This window comes from Tursiops truncatus, chromosome 3 (genome assembly GCF_011762595.2).
Source record: "Tursiops truncatus isolate mTurTru1 chromosome 3, mTurTru1.mat.Y, whole genome shotgun sequence".
NCBI lineage: Eukaryota > Metazoa > Chordata > Mammalia > Artiodactyla > Delphinidae > Tursiops > Tursiops truncatus.
The window spans coordinates 61,740,326-61,765,603 of record NC_047036.1 but is presented as its reverse complement, the minus strand read 5'-3'; the positions used below and the strand labels follow the sequence as shown (position 1 = coordinate 61,765,603).

The 25,278-nt window shown below is 34.6% G+C and overlaps 1 protein-coding gene across 5 annotated transcripts in view; it reads right to left on the bottom strand.

Moving 5' to 3' along the window:
- The window catches only part of SCAMP1 (secretory carrier membrane protein 1), a 144,877-nt gene that overhangs the window by 72,042 nt on the left and 47,557 nt on the right, over window positions 1–25,278 (bottom strand). For all 5 annotated transcript variants that reach the window (XM_073802237.1, XM_073802238.1, XM_033852959.2 and 2 more), the window contains 2 exons: window positions 24,307–24,435; window positions 19,893–20,052 (listed from right to left, as the gene is read on the bottom strand). In XM_073802237.1, the coding sequence (XP_073658338.1) occupies window positions 19,893–20,052; window positions 24,307–24,435 (289 nt within the window). The remainder of the gene's footprint in view (window positions 1–19,892; window positions 20,053–24,306; window positions 24,436–25,278) is intronic.

Here is a 25,278-nt window from a genome sequence, read left to right as displayed (position 1 = left end):
TTATCAAAGAGAAAACTTAAGAACATATATTTTTTTCCTACAAATATGCCTCTAAGACACTTCTGTCAACAAAGAATACTGAGCAATAATACAGCTTGAGTTTTGAGGTATCTAGCACTCTTATTTTAAATAAGAAATTTAAAATAACTATGATTAATATGTTCAAGACTCCAGTCAAAAAGGTAGATATCATGAATGAAGAGGACTCTCAGCATATAAGTAAGCTATAGAAAATAACCAAATGACTATGGTAGAAATGAAAACCATGGTAATAGACACGAAGAATACCTTGGACAAGCTCATCAATACACTCAATACAGCTGAGGGTGAACTTGAAGATAGAAACTATACAAACTGAAATGCAAGGATTAAAAAAGAATGGACAAAACAAGAACAGAGCATCTAAGAGCTGAAGGACAATATCAAGCAGTCTGACACACATATAACAGGAATTCCAGGAAAAAAAAAAGAAGTGGCAGAAGAATTACCTGAACAGATAATGACTGAGAATTTTCCAAAATTAACTAAATACTCCAAATGACAAATCCAAGAAAGTTAGAGAACACTAAAGATACACACCAAAACACACACAAATGAACACACAAACATGCACATCATAATCAAAATGCCCAAAATCAGAAATAAGGAAAAAATCTTGAAGGCAGAAAGAGAAAAAAAACTTTAAAAACAGAACAAGAATTATAACAGACATCTCTCATCAAAAGCTCTGCAAGCCAGAATACATCAAAGTGATGTGTTTAAAATACGGAAAGAAAAAAAAAAAAACTGAACTCAGAATTTTATACCCAGTAAAAATATCTTTCAAAAATGAAAAACTAGGGCTTCCCTGGTGGCACAGTGGTTTAGAGTCCGCCTGCCGATGCAGGGGACACGGGTTCGTGCCCCGGTCCGGGAAGATCCCACATGCCGCAGAACGGCTGGGCCCATGAGCCATGGCCACTGAGCCTGCGCATCCGGAGCCTGTGCTCCGCAACGGGAGTGGCCACAACAGTGAGAGTCCTGCGTATGGCAAAAAAAAATAATAAAAAATAAATAAATAAAAATGAAAAACTAAAGGACTGGTTACCAGCAGACTTGTACTAAAAGAAATATTTAACAAAATTCTTTTGGCAAAACAATGATGATATGAGACAGAAACATGGGTCTAAACAAGAAAATGAAAAGTGCTGAAATGGCTTAATGAAGTCCATTATAAAATTCATTTCTCTCTATTTTTAATTTTTATAAGAGACAACTGTCTGAAGCAAAAGTAATTGCAATGCATTGTGTATTTCTAGTGTATGTAAAAATAAAATACCTAACAAAAATAGCACAAAGAATTGGGGAAGAAAATGGGAGTAATCTTTTGGGAGGTCCTTACAGTACACATGAATAGGAATATTATAATTTGGACATAGACCAAGACTAATTAAAAATGTATACTATAAAAACTCAGGCATCACTAAAAAAGATTTTGATAAGAGGTAGAAATAATGAAGACATAGGAGAACATAAAATTATTTACAAATACTCAATTGATCCAGAAGAAGACAAAAAGGAATAAAAAAGAAACAACAGTTGGAACTAATAGAAAATAGTTTGTAAAAAGACAGATTCTAATCTAATCAGATCAATAAATGTAAATGGCATAAACACACAATTAATATAAATAGACTGCCAACTTGGATGCAAAAGCAAGACCCAAATAAAGACTGCCTACCAAAAAAAGTCACTATAAATATAAAAACATTAGTAGGTTAAAGGTAAAAGAACAGAAAAAGATATAATATGCAAACATAAATTAAAAGAAAGCCGGAATAGTTGTCATAATATTAGATAAAATAGATGACAAAAAAGGATTATTATACCAGGGATAATGAGGGAAACTACATAATGATAAAGAATTCAAAGCACAAAGAAAACATATCATAAATATATGTCTACTTAACAAGACTGTCCATGAAGATAAAACTAAAAGAAGAGAAAAATCCATAATTAAAGTTGGAAATTTCAACATTTTGTCAATTCTCAGGAACTGACAAAACAAGCAGACAAAAATCAGTATGAATACAGAAGACCTGAACAACACTATCAACCATTTTGACCACACTGATATTAACAGAACATTTCATCCAACCAAAGCAGAATACACATTCTTTCAAGTGTACACCGAAGGAGGTGTCAGTTTCAGAGTTTTTAAATCCCCAGCACTGCTACATTCTCTATGGATTTTCATATCAGCTTCTACCCTCAATCTATTCTATATTATTATGGTTGAAAATTAAGAAAATCAGCTTTACACAGATATACAGTTAGAAAAGGGAGAACCTTAAGCTCTCTGAAAGGAGACTATCAAGGGTCCTGTCATCACACTAGAAAAACTACTATAAAATAAGCCACATAAAAATTAACAGACCATTTTCCTTCTCCTCACTCTCAACACCCAGCTGGTACAGAACTTTGTAATGAATAGTAAGCTCTTAACTACTGTGGTTAAAGAACCATTCAAGAAATAAACATTGCCAGTAAATATAGCCGACCTTTGAACAACGGGTTAGGTACGGACCCCACCCCCACCCCAGTCGAAAATCTGTATAGAACTTTACAGTCAGCCCTCTGTATCCAAGGTTCCACATCCACATATTCAACCAACTATGGACCATGTAGTACTGTAGTAGTATTTATTGAATAAAATCCACGTATAAGTGGACCCAAGCAGTTCAAACCCATTTGTTCAAGGTTCAACTGTATTCTAAGATTAATTACCCCACTGAACAGAGATCACTGAGTTACCTAGATTCTCTGAAAATTAAATAATAATGTAAACATAATAAAGTAGAAAGGAAAACAGGAGCCCTAAATTTCCAGTCTGAAGGTCTAGGTGAAAATCTCAGCAACTAATGATCCACTAGGAAGATTCTAAACATTAAACAATATAAAGTACTGAACAAGACTTGTAGACTCTAAAGCACTATATATTTACATACACATGTAAGAAACTAAGCAGTAGGTTCCTCTTGCAGGTATAGAAAGAATATTACCCTTCCTTAAGATAAATTTAATATGAGACTTCACTTTGGAATCAAAAAAGAAAAATTCTCTTTTTCTGGTTATACAAACAGGATGAAAAAGAGTCAAGTTAATTACAAAAGGCAGTATTTTAACGTACATTAACTTGAAAGACTATTTAAACAACATAAAAATGAACTAATATCAATTCCTGAGCTTTGGATGTTTTTACACTTAAAATCAAATATAAAGTATCTTTTTACAGAAAAAATTTGATTGACTTTCTCGTTCATGCACTATTATAACACTTTTCAAGATGTTAAAATAGTTCAATTATTTTTAATTTCAATTAGCAAAATATTCCAACATAAAAGGTGCAATATCCCAACAGATACTAAGTATGTTCTAAAGAAACAGGACCAAAAATATACTGTCTACTGCCCAGAGATAGCTTACTTTTAAAAAGTATACCTGAGGGACTTCCCTGGTGGTCCAGTGGTAAAGAATACACCTTATAATGCAGGGGATGCAGGTTCGATCCCTGGTCAGGGAACTAAGATCCCACAATGCCACGGGAAAACTAAGCCCGCGCGCCACAACTACTGAGCTTGCACGCCTCAGCTAGAGAGCCTGCATGCCACAAACTACAGAGCCCATGCGCTCTGGAGCCCGCACACCACAACTAGAGAGAAGCCTGCGCAATGCAATGATGAGCCTGCGCACCACAATGAAAGATCCTGCATGCCGCAACTAAGAGACCCAACGCAGCCAAAAATAAAATAAATAAATAATAAATCTTAAAAAAGAAAAAGTATACCTGGAAGAAGCTTAGAAGTAGCAAACCATCCTAACTACAAGTAAAAAGCTGAACAAACTGAAAAGTCAACAACTCTTCTTAGGTCTGAAAGAGAAGTGAAGCCAGAGGGCAAACTGCAACCCCCAAACTGGGAGACAGATAGATGAATACAGAGAATCAAAAGTTATTAGAGCAAAAACCCATAAGCAGAAACCTCTGCAGCAACCATTGCCAGGGGAGGAATTCTGAACCGTAATTGACAAGAGGCTCAGAGTGGAGGACTCTGAAGAGTTAAAAACTCCAGGGAGACCTAGTCATATGGGGAATCCCACACATTTGTGAATTTTACCAACAACAGCTCAATCTGGTTCTCAGAGTGAATTCTTTAGAGAAAAAAATCCCCTCATGCTTCCGGGAGGAGGTGGGGAAGCGGAACCATCTGCAAATACTCTAGAGCACTCTGTTCTTAACAAGGACTGCCCTCAGGAGAAACTAATTAACCAGAGCCCAACCTGCTGCGGTTTTATTACAGCCTAACCTACGTGAGGAAACAGAAATACCGAACTCCAGCCCACTGTAGGCCAGCCTGTCCCTCGTGAGGAGAAGGAAGGACTGAGAAGCACTGGTGCAGTTCACAGTCCAGAGGCTCAAGCTAACTGAAAGACTGAGACCTAATCACAGGCCTACAGAATGCTTCCCCTCCCCCACACCTTACCATCACATTACTAAAGGTCTATTTACAGCAGTTCCTTTTACCTAGTACATCAAGTCCAGCCATCAAGTAAAAATTACAAGACATACTAAAATGCAAAAAACAGTTTGAAGAGATAGAGCAAGCGTCAGAACCACAGTCAAATATGACTAGGATGTTGGAATGACCAGATCAGGAATGTACAACTATGATTAATATGCTACAGGTTCTAATGGATAAACTAGACAGTATGCAAGAACAGATTAGCAATGTAAGCAGAGATGGAAATGCTAAGCACCAAATAAATTAATTTTATTTTTACAGTTCTTAATATGACAGAAAAGCTGGTGTCAAACACATCCCTGCCAAGAGCAACTAGAACAGGAGGATAAAATGGGGGAAAAAAAAAATCTGCTGAAGCGTCCAGGAATAGAGAGATCATGATTCTGGAGTGGAAGAGAACTGCAGAAATGTAAGCTGACTTTCTACGGCCTCAATTCATTTTTCCTGAATGCAAGATAATAAGTTGAAAATTCAGATTCTGCCTGCAGAGAGCGCTGCTTCCAGGGAACAGACAAACCAACTGAGATTTGGCAGATTCACAGGACTCGCGACACAAAACTAAGGATGCACTGTAACAAAATACTGATGAGAAATGAGAAGTGAGAAGCATAAAGCTGGCCCAAACATGCAGCCAACTTTTCTCTCAAGGCATGTACCAAATACAGAAGCTAAAGAGATAAGCAGAGCCTCTGAAAGCAGAGGAGACTTTTCTGCAGTGTCCCCTAATGGGAAAAGGATTAGAACAGCAATTCTGAAACTTTTGGTCTCAGGACCTCTTTATTTTTGAGCATCTCAAAGAACATTTGCTTATGTGGGTTGTAGCTCTTGCTTTACAAAATGAGAAACTAAAATTGAGAAATATTTAAAGCATTCAACTAATTTTTTAGATAATAAATTGCTTACAATAAAATAACATTTTCATGAAAACTGAAAAAAAAACAGCAAAAAGAGTAGCATTAGTTTATATTTTTGCAAACATCTTTAATGTCTGGTTTAATAGAAGATAGCTGCATTCTCTTTTCTGTTTCTACATTCAAACTCTTTGCAAGTCATGTAAGCCTCTGGAAAACTCCACTGTATACTTAAGAGAACAACATCTTAATGTTATTATGAAATAGTTTTCATGTCATGGACCCTCTAAAAGGATGCTGTCCTCCCTCCCTTCTCCCCTCTAGGGATCACAGGACTATACTGTGTGAGTCCAGGATTTGCTGAGGGAGGAGCCCAAGTGAACATATCAGGTTCTCAATTAAAAACCTAGAGGGTTAACCTCTATGACTAGGGCAGAACCAAACATAGACAGAAATTAAACAAAACTGCAACTCAGCCTTAACTCAGCTTAGCCCCTGAGTTATACTCTAGCTGACAAGCATGGCAAAGGTGAACTTGCTCTGAAACAACTGAACATCATCAGAATCCTCCACAATTCTTTATTCACCATATCCAGATTCAATCAAATCTTGTTAAGTATACCAAGAGATGCACCATATGATTAAATACCAAGAGTAAAATATGGACAATACAAAACAAATTCACAGAGTATTCTAGATACTGAAGTATGCACACAAAGACATTAACAAAATTTCATAAGAGAATAAAACCTTTAAAAAATGTTCAAGTACACATGGCAAAAGTGAAAGAAACTACTGAAATTAAGAATTTAATACATGAGTTTATACTGGGATAAATTCCTAGAAACATACAACCTGCCAAGTCTGAATCATGAGGAAACAGAAAATCTAAACAGATCGATTACTAGTAAGGAGATTGAATCGGTAACCAAAACCTCCCAAAAACAAAAGTCCAAGACCACATGGCTTCATTGGTGAATTCTACCGAACATTTAAAGAAGAATTAATAACAATCTTTCTTAAACTCTTTCAAAAAACACAGAAGAGGGAACACTTCTAAACTCATTTTACAAGGCCAGCATTACCCTGATGCCAAAACCAGACAAGTACACTACAAAAAAAGAAAATTACAAGCCATTGTTCCTAATGAACATAGAGGCAAAAACCTTCAATAAAATGTTAGCAAGCCAAATTCAACAACACATGAAATGGATCATAAAACACAATTAAGTGAGATTTATTCTACGGATGCAGGGATGGTTCCACATCCACAAATCAATCAATATGATACACCACATTAACAAAATAAATGAAGGATGAGTATCATATGATCTCAACAGATGCATAAAAAGCATTTGCAAAAATTCAACATCGATTTATGATAAAAACTCTTAACAAAGAGGATATACAGGGAACATACCTCAACATAATAAAGGTCATATATGACAAGCCCACAGCTAACATCATACTCAATGGTGAGAAGCTAAAAGCTTTTCCTCTAAGATCATGAATAAGACAGGGATGCCCTCTCTCACCACTTTTATTCTACATAGTATTGCAAGTCCTACCCAGAGCAATTAGGCAAGGAAAAAAAAAATCCAAATCAGAAAGGCAAAAGTGAAATAGTCACTATTTACAGATGACATGATATTTACATAGAAAATCCTAAAGTCTCCACCAAAAGACTGTTAGGACCAATAAACAAATTCAGTAAAGTTAGAGGGCACAAAATCAATATACAAATATCTGTTGTGTTTCTATACACAAAAAATGAATAGAAAGAGAAATTAAGAAAAAAATCTCATTTACAATTGCACCAAAAAAAAAATAATAAAATGCCTAGGAAAAAATTTAGCCAAGGAGGTAAAAGACCTACACAGTGAAAACTATAAGACACTGATGAAACAAACTGAAGACATAAATAAATGGAAAGATATTCCACACTCACGGATTAGAAGAATTAGTATTGTAAAATGACCATACTACCCAAGGCAATCTACAGACTCAATGCAATTCCTAACAAAATATCAATAGCATTTTTCAGATCCACAGAAATAGAACAAACAATTATAAAACTTGTATGAAACTTAAATAGATCCTGAGTAGCCAAAGCAACTTTGAGAAAGGAGAACAAAGCTGGAGGAATCATGCTCCCTGACTTCAAACTATATTTCAAAGCTATAGTAATCAAAACAGTATGGTAACGGCACAAAGACACACACATAGATCAATGGAACAGAACAGAGAGCCCAGAAATAAACCCACACATATATGGTTAACTAACATTCTACAAAGGAGCCAAGAATATCAAATGGGGGAAAGGACAGTCTCTTCCATAAATGGTGCTGGGAAAACTGGACAGCCACATACAAAAGAATGAAACTGGACCACTATTTTAAACCATACACAAAAATTAACTCAAAATGGATTAAAAACATGACCATAAGACCTGAAACAATAAAACTCCTAGAAGAAAACATAGGTGGTAAGCTCCGCAACGTCAGTCTTGGCAATGATTTTTTGGACTTGACACCAGAAGCAAAAATCAACAAGTAGAACTACATCAAATAAAAAAGCTTCTCAGGACTTCCCTGGTGAGGCAGTGGTTAAGAATCTGCCTACCAATACAGGGAACACAGGTTCGATCCCTGGTCCAGGAAGATCCCACATACCATGGAGCAACTAAGCCCGTGCACCACACCTACTGAGCTTGCACTCTAGAGCCTGCGAGCTACAACTACTGAGCCCACATGCCACAACTACTGAAGCCCGTGCACCTAGAGCCCATGCTACTCAACAAGAGAAGCCACCGCAATGAGAAGCTCACACACTGCAAACGAAGAGTAGCCCCCGCTCACCTCAACTAGAGAGCCCACGCGCAACAACGCAGCCAAAAATAAGTAAATAAAAGACCTGACCTGTAAAAAAAATCTTAAAAAAAAAAAGTTCTGTACAGCACAAGAAATCGTCAACAAAATGAAATCTACCAAATGGGAGAAAATATTTGCAAATCATATAATAATAAGGGGTTAATATCCAAAATATATTAAAAATCTCATACAACTCAATACCAAAAAACCCCCTAACAATCCAATTAAAAAGTGGGCAGAAAATCTGAATAGATATTTTTCAAACGAAGACACACAGATGGCCAACAGATACACAAAAAGATGCTTAACATCGCTAATCATCACATAAAAGCAAATCAAAACCACAATGAGATATCACCTCATGTCTGTTAGAATGGCTACTATCAAAAAGACAAGAAATAAGAAGTGTTGGTGAGGAAGACGAGAAAAGGGAACGCCTGAGCACTTCATGGAAATGTAAACTGGTGCAGCCACTGTGGAAAAGGGTATGGAGATTCTTCAAAAAGTTAAAAATAGAACTACCATATGATCCAGCAATTCCACTTCTGGGTATTTATCTGAAGGAAATGAAATCGTTATCTGGAAGAGATATTTGTAATCCCATTTTCATTGCAGCATTGTCCATAACAGCCAAGGTATGGAAACAACCTAAATGTCCACTGATGCAAGAATGGATAAAGGAAGTGTAGTGTGTGTGTGTATACATATATAGTATGTATATAAATAAAACGGAATATTATTCAGCCTTAAAAAAGAAGGAAATCCTGCCATTTCCAACAACATGAATGAACCTTACTAAACTAAGTGAAGTAAGCCAGACAGAGAAAGATAAATAGTTCATGGTATCACTTATATGCAGAATTTTTTTAAAACAAAGTAGAACTCATAGAAACACAGAGTACAATGGTGATTACCAGGGACTGGAGTAAATGGGGAGAAGTTGGTAAAAGGATACAAACTTTTAAGATGAATAAGGTCTAAGAATCTAATGTAGAACCTAGTGACTATAGTTGATAATACTGTATTCTATCACTGAAATTTGCTAGAAGAGTACATTGTAAGGAAAGAAAAGGTAAGTATGTGAGGTGATGGATGTGTTAACTCAATTGTGGTAAGGCTCTCACAATGTGTATGAATATCAAAGCACCATGTTGTATACCTTATATATATTACAATTTTTTCAGTTATACCTCAGTAAAGCTAAAAAATGAAGGTGAAATGAAAATGTTTTCAAACAAAATTTGAGGGAATTCATTGTCTGTAGACCTATAATAAGAGACAATGATAAAAGAATAGATGAAAAATAGAATAATACTTTATTAATCTAAAAGGTAAAGAAAGAAAAAGGTATTTAACAGATATGTTTTATATGGTAAGTAGTAGCTATAAATATTAGATATAAATCCATGTACATCATTAAAGATAAACAAAAATGTAACCAAATTACATATAATTTTAATGTAATTACATCAAACATAAATACACAAAAACTCCACTTAAAAGACTAGATTATCACACTTTTTTTTTTTTTACAACTCTCTTTATTAGCTGTATTTTTGTATATTCTTCCCATTGATCACAGGCACATAACCATGTACAGAAATACAAATATCATTTCAGTCAACTTTTTTTTTAATACACAGCAGGTTCTTAGAGTGTATACATGTCAGTGTATACATGTCAATCCCAATCACCCAATTCATCACACCACCACCACCACCACCCCCGCCACTTTCCCCCTTTGGTGTCCATACGTTTGTTCTCTACATCTGTATCTCAATTTCTGCCCTGCAAACCAGATCATCTGTACCATTTTTATACATTCCACATATATGCATTAATATATGATATTTGTTTTTCTCTTTCTGACTTACTTCACTCTGTATGACACTCTCTAGATCCACCCACGTCTCAACAAATGACCCAATTTCGTTCCTTTTCATGGCTGAGTAATATTCCATTGTATATATGTACCACACCTTCTTTATCCATTCATCTGTTGATGGGCATTTAGGCTGCTTCCATGACCCGGCTATTGTAAATACTGCTGCAGTGAACATTGGGGTGCATGTGTCATTCTGAATTATGGTTTTCTCTAGGTATAGAGAAAACCAGTAGTGGGATTGCTGGGTCATATGGTAATTCTATTTTTAGTTTTTTATGGAACCTCCATACTGCTCTCCATAATAGCTGTATCAATTTACATTCCCAGCAACAGTGCAAGAGGGTTCCCTTTTCTCCACACCCTCTCCAGCATTTTTTGTTCATAGATTCTCTGATGATGCCCATTTTAACTGGTGTGAGGTGATACCTCATTGTAGTTTTGATTTGCATTTCTCTAATAATTAGTGATGTTGAGCAGCTTTTCATGTGCTTCTTGGCCATCTTTATGTCTTCTTTGGAGAAATGTCTATTTAGCTCTTCTGCCCATTTTTGGATTGGTTTGTTTTTTTCATATTGAGCTGCATGAGCTGTTGATATATTTTGGAGATTAATCCTTTGTCTGTTGATTCATTTGCAAATATTTTCTCCCATTCTGAGGGTTGTCTTTTTGTCTTGTTTATGGTCTCCTTTGCTGTGCAAAAGCTTTGAAGTTTCATTAGGTCCCATTTGTTTATTTTTGTTTTTATTTCCATTACTCTAGGAGGTGGATCAAAAAAGATCTTGCTGTGATTTATGTCAAAGGGTTTTTCTTCCTATGTTTTCCTCTAAGAGTTTTATAGTGTCCGGTCTTACATTTAGGTCTCTAATCCATTTTGAGTTTATTTTTGTGTATGATGTTAGGGAGTGTTCTAATTTCATTCTTTTACACGTAGTTGCTCAGTTTTCCCAGCACCACTTATTGAAGAGACTGTCTTTTCTCCATTGTATATCCTTACCTCCTTTGTCATAGATTAGTTGACCACAGGTGTGTGGCTTTATCTCTGGGCTTTCTATCTTGTTCCATTGATCTATGTTTCTGTTTTTGTGCCAGTACCATATTATCTTGATTACTGTAGCTTTGTAGTATAGTCTGAAGTCAGGGAGTCTGATCCCTCCAGCTCCGTTTTTTTCCCTCAAGACTGCTTTGGCTATTCGGGGTCTTTTGTGTCTCCATACAAATTTTAAGATTTTTTGTTCTACTTCCGTAAAAAATGCCTTTGGTAATTTGGTAGGGATTGCGCTGAATCTGTAGATTGCTTTGGGTAGTATAGTCATTTGCACAATATTGATTCTTCCAATCCAAGAACATGGTATATTTCTCCATCTGTTAGCATCATCTTTAATTTCTTTCATCAGCGTCTTATAGTTTTCTGCCTACAGTTCTTTTGTCTCCCTAGGTAGGTTTATTCCTAGGTATTTTATTCTTTTTGTTGCAATGGTAAATGGGAGTGTTTCCATAATTTCTCTTTCAGATTTTTCATCATTAGTGTATAGGAATGCAAGAGATTTCTGTGCATTAATTTTGTATCCTGCAACTTTACCAAATTCATTGATTAGCTCTAGTAGCTTGCTGGTGGCATCTTTAGGATTCTCTATGTATAGTATCATGTCATCTGCAAACAGTGACAGTTTTACTTCTTTTCCAATTTGTATTCCTTTTATTTGTTTTTCTTCTCTGATTGCCATGGCTAGGACTTCCAAAACTATGTTGAATAATAGTGGTGAGAGTGGACATCCTTGTCTTGTTCCTGACCTTAGAGGAAATGCTTTTAGTATTTCACCACTGAGAATAATGTTTGCTGTGGGTTTGTCGTATATGGCCTTCATTATGTTGAGGTAGGTTCCCTCTATGCCTACTTTCAGGAGAGTTTCTTTATCATAAACTGGTGTTGAATTTTGTCAAAAGCTTTTTCTGTATCTATTGAGATGATCATATGGTCTTTCTTCCTCAATTTGTTAATATGGTGTATCACATTGATTGATTTGTGTATACTGAAGAATCCTTGCATCCCTGGGATAAATCCCACTTCATCACGGTGTATGATCCTTTTAATGTGTTGTTGGATTCTGTTTGCTAGTATTTTGTTGAGGATTTTTGCATCTATATTCATCAGTGATATTGGTAATTTTCTATTTTTGTAGTATCTTTGTCTGCTTTTGGTATAAAGGTGATGGTGGTCTCATAGAATGAGTTTGGGAGTGTTCCTTCCTCTGCAATTTTTTGGAAGAGTTTCAGAAGGATGGGTGTCAGCTCTTTATTCTAAACGTTTGAAAGAATTCACCTGTGAAACCATCTGGTCCTGGACTTTTGTTTGTTCGAAGATTTTTAATCACAGTTTCAATTTCATTACTTGTGACTGGTCTGTTCATATTTTCTTTTTCTTCCTGGTTCAGTCTTGGAAGGTTATACCTTTCTAAGAATTTGTCCACTTCTTCCAGGTTGTCCATTTTATTGGCATAGATTTGCTTGTAGTAGTCTCTTAGGATGCTTGTATTTCTGCAGTGTCTGTTGTAACTTTCCTTTTTCATTTCTAATTTTATTGATTTGAGTCCTCTCCCTCTTTTTCTTGATGAGTCTGGCTAATGGTTTATCAATTTTGTTTATCTTCTCAAAGAACCAGCTTTTAGTTTTATTGATCTTTGCTATTGTTTTCTTTGTTTCTATTTCATTTATTTCTGCTCTAATCTTTATGATCTCTTTCCTTCTGCTAACTTTGGGTTTTGTTTGTTCTTCTTTCTCTAGTTCCTTTAGGTGTAAAGTTAGATGGTTTGAGATTTTTCTTGTTTCTTGATGTAGGCTTGTATAGCTATAAACTTCCCTCTTAGAACTGCCTTTGCTGCATCCCATAGGTTTTGGATCATCGTGTTTTCACTGTCATTTGTCTCTAGGTATTTTTTGATTTCCCCTTTGATTTCTTCAGTGATCTCTTGGTTATTTAGTAACATATTGTTTAGCCTCCATATGTTGGTGTTTTTTACGTGTTTTTTCCCTGTAATTGATTTCTAATATTATAGCATTGTGGTCAGAAAAGATGCTTGATATGACTTCAGTTTTCTTAAATTTACTGAGGCTTGATTTGTTACCCAAGATTTGATCTATCCTGGAGAATGTTCTGTGCACACTTGAGAAGAAAGTGTAATCTGCTGTTTTTGGATGGAATGTCCTATAAATATCAAGTAAATCTATCTGGTCTATTGTGTCATTTAAAGCTTGTGTTTCCTTATTAATTTTATGTTTGGATGACCTGTCCATTGGTGTAAGTGAGGTGTTAAAGTCCCCCACTATTATTGTGTTACTGTCGATTTCCTCTTTTATAGCTGTTGGCAGTTGCCTTATGTATTGAGGTGCTCCTATGCTGGGTGCATATATATTTACAATTGTTATATCTTCTTCTTGGATTGATCCCTTGATCATTATGTAGTGTCCTTCCTTGTCTCTTGTAACATTTTTTATTTTAAAGTCTATTTTATTTGATATGAGTATTGCTACTCCAGCTTTCTTTTGATTTCCATTTGCATGGAATATCTTTTTCCATCCCCTCACTTTCAGTCTGTATGTGTCCCTAGGTCTGAAGTGGGTCTCCTGTAGACAGCATATACATGGGTCTTGGTTTTGTATCTATTCAGCAAGCCTGTGTCTTTTGGTTGGAGCATTTAATCCATTCATGTTTAAGGTAGTTATCGATATGTATGTTCCTGTTACCATTTTCTTAATTGTTTTGCGTTTGTTTTTGGAGGTCCTTTTCTTCTCTTGTGTTTCCCACTTAGAGAAGTTCCTTTAGCATTTGTTGTAGAGCTAGTTTGGTGGTGCTGAATTCTCTTAGCTTTTGCTTGTCTGTAAAGCTTTTGATTTCTCCATCGAATCTGAATGAGACTGTTGCCGGGCAGAGTGATCTTGGTGTAGGTTCTTCCCTTTCATCACTTTAAATATGTCACGCCACTCTCTTCTGGCTTGTAGAGCTTCTGCTGAGAAATCAGCTCTTAGCCTTATGAGAGTTCCCTTGTATGTTATTTGTCATTTTTCCCTTGCTGCTTTCAATAATTTTTCTTTGTTTTTAACTTTTGCCAATTTGATTTCTATGTGTCTTGGAGTGTTTCTCCTTGAGTTTATCCTGTATGGGACTCTCTGTGCTTCCTGGACTTGGGTGGCTATTTCCTTTCCCATGTTAGGGAAGTTTTCGACTATAATCTCTTCAAATATTTTCTCAGGTCCTTTCTCTCTCTTTTCTCCTTCTGGGACCCCTATAATGCAAATGTTGTTGGTGTTTAATGTTGTCCCAGAGGTCTCTTAGGCTGTCTTCATTTCTTTTCATTCTTTTTTCTTTATTCTGTTCCACAGCAGTGACTTCCACCATCCTGTCTTCCAGGTCACTTATCCGTTCTTCTGCCTCAATTATTCCGCTCTTGATTCCTTCTAGTGTAGTTTTCATTTACAGTTACTCTATTGTTCATCTCTGTTTGTTTGTTCCTTAATTCTTCTAGGTCTTTGTTGAACATTTCTTGCATCTGCTCAATCTTTGCCTCCATTCTTTTTCCGAGGTCCTGGATCATCTTCACTATCATTATTCTGAATTCTTTTTCTGGAAGGTTCCCTATCTCCGCTTCATTTAGTTGTTTGTCTGGGGTTTTATCTTGTTCCTTCATCTGGTACATAGCCCTCTGCCTTTTCATCTTGTCTATCTTTCTGTGAATGTGGTTTTTGTTCCACAGGCTGCAGGATTGTAGTTCTTCTTGCTTCTGCTCCACACAACATTTTTTAAAGTTTATTTTTATCAAGCAACACAAAGAACCTACATACACTTTAGTGTACATTATGATTTCCTCCATGTTAGACTGGGGTACCAAAGGACAAGGAACTAAAAGCAGCAAAAAATAACTTATAACAAGTAATGCTTTTATGGATCATCAAAAGTAAATGATAAAACCTAACAAAAATAAAAATATAAAACATTCCAGCTACCATTTGTTGACCATCTTTAAAGACAAATATTTTGTACATACTATCTCTAATCTTATCAACTCTGCAAATGTTATGCCCAATTTACACTCAAAAACCTGAGGCACTGAGAGGTTTTACTGCATTTTCATAACAGCACACAGCTTTTAAGTGGGGAAGCCAGAATTCTAACCCTTTCTCAGTCTGTTTCCAATAATCATACTTTTTCAACAAAACACTGCTTCATTAATAATTACCTAATATTTTAAAGTATTTACATAATGCCTGGTGATTTGTGGAAGCATAAAATTAAGAATAAAGTTAGTCTTTTAAAAAATATGTAAATTACAAAATGACAACTCTGAGTTTAATTCTGATACCTAATAAACTTAATTTTGAAAAGCACATGCACTTGTAACTTCTCTATAAAATTCTCCTTCAGATTCAGGCAATGGGATTAATTCAGGGAGGTCAAAGTCCTTTGCATATATCAGTAAAAGGAGCTTCTTGGTTGAAAACTAATGTAACTGAGCAGGACCCTATGGGGCCTTCCAGGGACAGACCATTCATTCCCTCATATCCTCCACTGTAGCTCCTCTCTGAAGTACCTAGATAATAATATCTGATGCACACTTCTGGGGTTGTTTTATAGATGCTAAAACTACCACCAAATAGAAGAAATTAACTACTTGAAAAGCATGAGCATGTAGCCCCCAGACCTACTGGTGCCTAAGGATTGATAACGTTAACCCCTGTTACGTCACCAACAACCAGTCAGAGAATTGTGTGTGAGCTGATCACATACCCCGGGACACCCTTCCCTCACCTTGCCTTTCAAAATGTTTTGCTGAAACACTTCAGGGAGTTCAGGGGTTTTTGAGCATGAGCCACCCGTTCTCCTTGTGTGGTACCTTTACAATAAATGCTGCACTTTCCTTCACCACAACCCAGTGGCAGTAGATTGGCTTTACTGCACACAGGTGAGTGGACCCAAGTTTGGTTCAGTAACACTAAGAGAAGTCATATTCATATAGAACAGTATTTTATACAGTTTAAAACTCATCTTTTTCATGGACATTCTGATATTTCAATGGTTCCAGTAAAAACAAGGTCTTGGGTTTTTTTTTTCCTGATTCCAGAGAAGAATGTTTATTAAAAACTTAAATCCTCAAAAAGATAATCCAAGAAGACTCACTTGAAAATAACTGATCTTCTATTTAGAGATATGTCACAGGTATGATACCAGTATTAAATTACTCTGTATTTCAAATTTTGGGGGTGTTTGAATACTACTCTGTTTTAATGTATAAATTCTACTAGCCAAAGTTTCAGTAATACCTACTTTTAAACTCATTTATATATTATATATTTCTACAGGGCAAGTACCATGTCTTCTTTGTATCTCCAGCCTAATATATACTGTATGTATTCAGTGAATGATTAATTTAAACCTTAGTACTTATTTTCTAACTGCCTTACAATCATTAGTTATTTATCTTAACATCTCCCTAAGAGCATCAAGTGAACTCAATAACAAACTTGCAAATGAAATACTGAAACAGAAACTCAGATGACACTGGAAAACCAACTTCTCATGCATGGTAACTAATTTTAAAATGATTATTCCTAAAGAGAATCAATCTTTATCACATTTTAAAATCATTAAATGTAATCATCAGTATGATTTAGTATATGAGATTATTGATTATAATCACTTAAATGTAGCTTTAAATTTTTTCAGTAGGCTCTAAAGCTATTAGCAAATACTTTAACTCCATCTAAAGGTATTTTATAATTCAGTTAAAACAATTATATTTTTCTTCCCAGCTTAAGAGTTAATATACAAAGGTTTACTCAGCCATCATGTTATTAAGCAAACTACAACAAATTCTTGATAACAAAGTTAACTATTAACCTTTAAAAAGGATTTACTTTTAGATTATGAGTCAACAGGGAGGCAAAGAAGGAGATAAACTATATATGGCAATTACAAATGCAACTTCAACTGACTAAGGGACAAAATACAAAGAACTGATCATTCTAGAATAAAGACTTCCTAATATGCCCTCTAGTTATTTTCAGCACCCCACGACAAAGCTAACAGCTACTCTAGAAACTTGGAATTACCACCTATCTACAAGGGGGGGGAAAAATTCACCAGACAACTAAAAAAAAATCTGATCACATTCTCAGACCTAATGTCCCTCTGACTTGTATGTTTGCAATGACTGGTTTATTCTAAAATCAATCCCTGCCATGTTTTTCTTATTGCTTACCATTCTTTTCTTCACTTCTAGGGAAACCTGAAGAAATCAAGTTCACAGTAGGTATTTAAATATGGCAATAGAGGCAAATACATCATTAGCCAGAGAAGAATAAAACTTGAAAAACTTTTAAAAAGCACTTTAGCTTCACTCCAGAGTCTGATTAATAAAAACTAAATGCTTTCAATAACAACTTGGTTTAAGAAATATGTGCATCTGGCCTAAAAGATTTTAGTTACCCATTTTCTACTGACGTAATATGTTCAGATGCTTGTGTTTCATTTCTTAATCATCAGTCTTGAAACAGAATATGAAACACTTGCACATCCTGTGACTCTGCCCCTTCTCAGAAGGCAGTAATCCCTGTCAAAATTGATCTCAAATAAAGCACTTACGTGAATACGTAAAGTCTATTTAAAACCCTGTATTTAATAGAAATAATCATATCCAATGTATCTGGTTTAAGATTTCCATATTTAAGGGAGAAATCTGTCATCAGTAGATGTTTAAAAAACTTTACCAGATACTTCAGAAGAGACTTAACAGACCCAGAAACCACTGGCAATCTGGGTGAAGAAAATGCCAAAGTTATACACTGAGAAGGTATATTAATTAATGATTTAAAATACTTTCAACTTTCCCCTAAAAAAACTATTCCTCTCAGTTCTGCTCCAAACAGTAAAGCCCAGATAATTAACATATTTGTGATACATATACTCTAAAGGGTTGAGATGCAGCTAAGGATTTAGCCCAGGGGTTAATAATGCCAGAAGTAAAAATGTTCCACAAAGCATTTTTATTTCCACTGGCAAAGAAAGGGAATAAAAGGAACCAAGTGACTTCAAGTGATAAATGGCAGAAAACTGGCTTTTTATAGTTTGTTCTGGCTACATTTGTCACAGAAGGCTTAAAATTCAAAGTCTCTAGTTTCAGGTCATTTTCAAAGTCCCAAAGACATCCCCATTCCCACCCACAAGCATCATTACAGATACACTGGTAACACGATGGAAGTAGGCAAGCAGAGGCCACATGTCAAAAAACTAAAAAACTTGTGAGCCAGACTTAGATAACAAGGAAAAGAGCAGCAGTAACTCTCCTCCTGTTCACGCAAGGAGTAAATAGGTCCCTTTTATTCTTCTCCAACCTACATCTATAGGGGTGCCCCTCCCCATTCCTTGATAACCAACCTCTCATGTTCCATTAGATCCAAAGATTTTCCTCCCTTTCCCTCCTCCCATCTATTTTCTTCCCTTCATTCCATTTCTAACCAATTTAGTTTTCTGTTGAATGACATCTTTTTTCTCCAAATTCCCTAATCTTCCCCCTTCTCCTTCTTTTTCGTTTTCTGTTTACCTATCTGCGTTTCTAATTTCATTTGGCAGGGCTTTGGGGGATGGGGGTGGTGATACACATTCTGAATAATCAAAGAAATTTTTTGTTCAAATAGTGAAAAAAAGTTAAACAACTGAATGTGGCCCTCTAATTTCCCTAATATATCATCTGCACAATACATGCCTATTTCCTAGTAATGCTGCTCCTCATACATGAGAGCTGAAAGAGGTTTATTATTCATAAATGAGTTTACTCAAATAAAAATAAGTTGATAAACAATTGAATACATGGACTCATCTAGGGCTATCATCTAAATCATCATCTCCCAATGTTTATTTCCTAAAGCAAGAGTCCAACAAGGTACTCAACACACACGCACAAATAATGGTTCCATGGTCATATCACAAAGCACATGAGGCTCTTAAAGAAGTCTAAGAAATTCTGAAATGAAGAAACTTATTTAATTTTATTATCCCACTGTTCCCAAACTTAAGCTAATGAACTTTTTTTTCTACAACACCTAGTAATACCCCACAGAACACGCATTTAAGAAATGTTAATCCTAACCGTTGATTAAAATATACCATGCAAAGTAGTATAGTTAATCTTATAGTCTAAACAGTTTTAAAACGTTACTGCATTTTGAAAAACCAAAAATGAATTTCCACAGAAAATAATTACCAACTTGCCAGGTGAAAAGTGACTCACTTTAAATATCACATGTATATTCACCCTACCTAGGCTACCTAGGTTCATTTAAAAATTAGGCTGTAATCACCACTCCTGATTTTTTCTGAAGGGGAGAATAAAAAGTAAAATTTTCTTTAAGGTCAAATGTATCATATGGAATAGAATCTTTTACAAATATTAAGACCTAAGATTGTTCTCATTTTTCCCTCATTCATTTTCATGTTTGATCTTTTTCTCAAGTGGGAGAAAAGAATGGGATATTATTTGTTACAAAGTCAAATGAATACAAGAGCATGTTATATACGGACTTAATACACAGAGATGTTATATACGGACTTTTCTGAAGGTATATTATACAATAATAAAAAATATGAAAAATGAAAATGTCACTTTTCCCTTTAAGGTGTACTACAAATTATTTACTTCACAGGTTTTAAAGAGCATATTTTAAAGTACACACATTTTACCTGAAAGCTCCGTAAAGTGGTCTGTACCAACAGACAAATGAACAAGGAGTAAAAAGCAAGAACCACAGGATACTCAATCCAAAATCAACCCCTCTTGGAGGATCAACACAAAACCAAGCCAAGCATCCGAAGATATTTAGAAACAGTGTTACAGCATGGACTGTGGAATCAAAAAACAAAATAGAAAAGAAATGTTTACATTCAATTTATGTGTTCATTCAACAAAAATTATAAATGAAAAAATACTTCCTAAGAGCAAGTGTATTCTACCCCATGTTTCCATTTAGTATTTTTCAAAACATTGTTGCTATTTCTTACATGTCTGATTTGAAAACAGAGTATTCACAGGTAGAAGAGTCCTAATACATGCACTGTTTGGCAAAAATTCTTTTGGCCCTCTCCTAATGGGCAATTACACAGCTAAACCAGAGATGCACAACCTTAAGGGGTTCTCCCCTGGGAAGGAAACATGTGATGACATGTGATGTGTCTCTTGACTCAAGGCCCAAGCAGAAAAATAGTGGCTGCCAGGAAAAGAACCGGGACTTGAGAGGAAAAAGATCCTACACTCAGAACTATAATTTTTACAGAATGGGGCTGCAGGCTCCTCGCAGTGTGAACTACACAAGAGAAGAGAAAATAGAAACGTGCCCTGCGCAATCTCACTGTAACATTTTTAAGCAATAAAATTAATTCGAATCATTGGACTAAAAATACTAACACAGCAGAAACTTCCAGTGACTATACAGTCAATCTATAAGGATTACTAACTCATCTTCATAAAGCTGTCCACTTTTTAAGGTCCTGGGATTAAAAACAATGTTCTGGTAGGGGATTACACTAATTTAAAAAAAAAAAAAAGAAGTTTACTATGATGCACTTTACCTGCTGTGGCAGATCTTTCTTTTCGTTAACACAAATAGATCTTGGCAAATTCTTCCTGTACTGTTAGTAATTACTTTCCCTGACAGACCAAAACCCAAAAATCTGAGTAACATCTAAGGACACCATGATCCTAAAGAACAACATTTACCCATTATAATTAATAACTTTTTAAAGAATTTTTTTAATTTATTCACAGGCTGAATTTATTACAAGAAAGAAATTATTTCAAAAGTTAAAATACTGTTTAATGTAAACTACCAATACAATAAAAATATACAAGCCACTACTTTAATTAAAAATAACAAAGGGAAAACCAAGTGAATGTAAATTTTAAAAATCAACATACATTAAAAAAAACTTTAAAATCTCTTTAAATTATTAATCAAATAAAATTAATACTTAATGAAACAAGGTATAAACACATTCTAGGATGCCTCTAAATTTGCTCTCATCTAACAACCAGATAAACACACAAACTCCACAGAAGGAGAAAGAGCTCCAGAGGAGGAATGGAAACACCTGGGTTATAGTGATATAATATCGAGCTAATCAACCTCTGTGCATTTCAATTTTTCAGCAGGAGAAATGCAGGAGGCTCTTCCAGCTTTAAAATTCCACCCCATTCTACTACACAGGAAAGACTTACTTATTCCCATTAGGATTTCTAACTCATGAAAGCTAGCTTACTAATAAATTTACTCAAAATCCTTCACCTCGAAATAAAAGTAGTTCTGTTAAGGGCTTAAAAACAGAATTCAAGAGATTGTGAGATATTATTCTGTAATATTAAATGGCATCCAATTGCCTAAAAAAGTTTTAAATGTTCAGAACATTCTAACTCAAATTTCAACCTCCAAAGAAATAACTTTTCAAGGTTTATCTCCTAATCTGTTTAAGAAAAAAAAGACAGACTATATCGGTATGAGTATTTTAAAGTTCACAAAAATTCTTCCAAGTATAGATAAAAATATCAATTAAATTTTGTGTAATCTATTAAAATTTTTTCTATATGTGTTTTCATAGTAACCAACAACCATGATCAATAATAGGTCATTTGTTTGTACCCCAATGAAGAGGAAGCATCTAGGCCTACTTACTAAACAATCAGTACACTTACATAGAGATCAAAAAACACATAGAAAGGCAAGGTAATGTGAAATGCATGATTCTATGTTGCTAATTTCAATCCAATTCCAATCCACTTGGTGGATTCCAAGTGTAGGTAAAACACTAAAGAAAATTTTAGGCCATTTCATTTACATGATTTCCAAGTTGAATGACCCTCCTTCTTATAAAATTTCAATTTGCTTTATTAAGCACTCAAATCTGGTATTAGTGGACCTAAATTCGCAACTGTCACTAGAATCTAAATTTGCAACTATTACTCTTCTTGCTAAGTTCTGCATTACAATATAGATACCTAAAATAAACAAATTTAGGACAATATATTATCTTCCTCACTAAGTGGTCTTTAATGTAGCTGGATATTTTTCTTTCTCTTTAAATTCAAGAGTATACTCAAAGAGGTTGAGATTCATTTCATAGCGGTATTTCTAATTGCTTCAGTTCCTTTAGAGTGAAAATTATTTGCTTCAAGTAAGGTAACTTTGAAACCATAACTTCATCATATTTGGGTTTAAAATGTAAATTACTTCTTTATTTTGGTACTTTGTAGGTGGTATAACATGGAAATCTAGACGCTGGGATCTAGAGTCAAGCTATCCAACCCCAACCTTACTTGCTGTGTAATCTTGGACAAGTTACCTCAAATTCTCTAAGCTTTAGTTTCCCAATCTATAATACTAGATAATATAGTAGCTGCTTCATAACATGGTTAAGAGTTAATAACATAATGTATATAAAGTGATTAGTTCTGTGCCTGGCACAAAGTATTGATAAATCCTCCATAAATGTTATCTCTTGTTATAATTATTAGTACAATGTGAAAGCATCAGTCAACTCCAAAATCAGTAACAAGATGACACTTCTTGAAAATAATTTATTAAAACAACCTATATTCTATGAAATTTAGAGATAGTGCTGAACTAGCACTAGATCCTACTTTGTTCCAGGTAATGCTTCTTCAAATTGGAACCTTAACTGGATGGAATCTTGAGCCCTCTTTGAATAGTTAACAGATCTGCAAACTGAATAGGGCTAGGAAAAACTATAGCCAACTATATTATTTCTAAGAACCTCAGAAAGTTATATATTTCTAAGACAAAACAGACCTATTTTGAAACAATCAGCATTGGTAAAGCAGTTAACCATTCAGTTAAAATTAATCATCTTCCCCATTCAATCTCTATTTACTAAATTCCTTATAGAATTTTCTTCCAACACCCATCTCCCCCATTTAAAGTGTTTTTTCACTAAAGTCAAAGAACTTATACTTAAAATGTGAGGCCAATTTCTGCTCATTAAGAAAATAATTATTTTATAATCTACATATATTTTATGATTTATTGATTAAATAAGAGTTGTTTAATATGGACATATATGAAATCAAAACCTTTAAAAATAAAAATATGTAATACTACTGACACTCAGGATTAACCAAAGAAATCAGATTAACAACATAACTCAAAAGAAACTAAGAGTTAAAAATGTACTATCCATAAGGAATCATTTCTCATATTCCAAAGCAGTTTCACAAATGTGAAGAATACTCCTAAAAGATTTTGAGGAAAATGATCTCATATATTTGGTGGAGGGAGGCTCCCTAATCATACAGTAAGAACATACAAATTTCCTCCAATGAGAGTTTACTCCACAATGTGTCCATTAACCCAGCAACTGTGCAGATGAGAAGTCATGACAGCTACCTCTCCTACTGACACAATGATGTTAAATGGGGCTGAGACTGCTGTTTGGAATAAAAATGCAACAGAATAAGTGGGAATTCTGTGTACATACAAAAAACTGGTAAAAGGTTGACATTTAGTTTGAATATTCCATGTGTCATAATTATATTCAAAGCAATGTGAACATCACAGCCTAAAATGTATGTCCTAACGTTCTATTTAATGAAACATCCTATATTAATTAGGCACTTCCAATAATAAAAGTATTCCTCACCACTTGAAAATGAAAAGTAAATTGTGCTCAAAGCTCTAAGAAAAATAGTTTATAATATTTCAATATTTTATGCCCCTTTTAAAAAGTCATAATGCTTTAATAGCCTTCATTTGCATAAAAATCATATGAGTAATTTTTTCAAAGCAAATATTGCCTCGATAACATTTTGTAGGGAGAAAGGATCATTGAAAATTCTACTGTATGATAGGGAAGTCCTTTCTTCAAAAGAATGCCAGTTCTCAATATATAGGTCTTCCTCAGCTAAGAACTTAGACTGTCACATAGTATACAATTTTGACATACCTAAATACAACATGATTCACTCAAAATTAAAATATCTATAGGAAAAGACCAACTTATGATACTACCCTTATATGAGTTTTAAAAATGTAGATTTTGAGAATAAAATATAAACTTTTTCAAATAAATATATAATTTGTTCTATACTCACACATCCATAAGTAGTACATAATCTTTACTGTCTTTTGGAATTCCACAGGAATGTCTACAGAAAAATCCTGATAGAAACAAGGTCCCACAGGAAAATTGTCAGGAAGAGGTGGCCAATTGTTTTTTCTGCCTGCAAATAAAAAAACAAAGTTATTTATATAAGGACAAATATGTGCTATTGTTTTTGCATGTAATTATTTGTTTCATAATAAAGAAGAATATTATCTATTCTTTTAATAGGTGTTTCAAAAATATAACACTGTATCTCTACATTCCTACAACTCTGAAAACCAAGCTTTTTATTTTTAAAACTTTTCCCAAAATATCAATTTAGAACTCATTACATGGTAAAATAATTTTCCAGTGTCATACCACTTATGTAAGTTGAAACAAGAAAAGAAAAAAGAGCACAGGGACATATCCTGTGACTCTGCCCTAAAAAGAGATTTATTTCAAAGTCCCAAGACTCTGGCTCTCACATGAAGGCCATGAAGTTTTTAAGTCCCTACAGATTTCCTCCTCCACGTCTTCAATTTTTAAATATAACTCCTAACGCATGTGGAGAGGGAAGACCAGCTTCTGAATCTTTCGAAGTTTTCTACTGTTAACTCCATAAAGAAACATAAGATAACCAGTACCAAAGAATCAAATTTGGAAATCTCCAAGTCTGAAAAAAATAATGTCCAAAAGACACATGTAAGAAAAGCATAAAACTATGTGAAAATACAAAACAGTCATGAGAAAGAAGCTGAGGAATTATAGCACCTTCAAAAACCTAGGGGAAAAACAAATTCCATGTGTAAGGAGAGAAAATGTGTCTATTTAAAGAAACTAGACTGAAAATAAGGCTTGGGAAGTGGTGTGGGGAAATAAAAAACTAAAATTAAAGAAGTCAAAACATTGAAAACAGAGAGTAAAAATAGCGCCTAAAGGCCATTTTCTCATTTTAGATATTATATCCCACACTTACAAA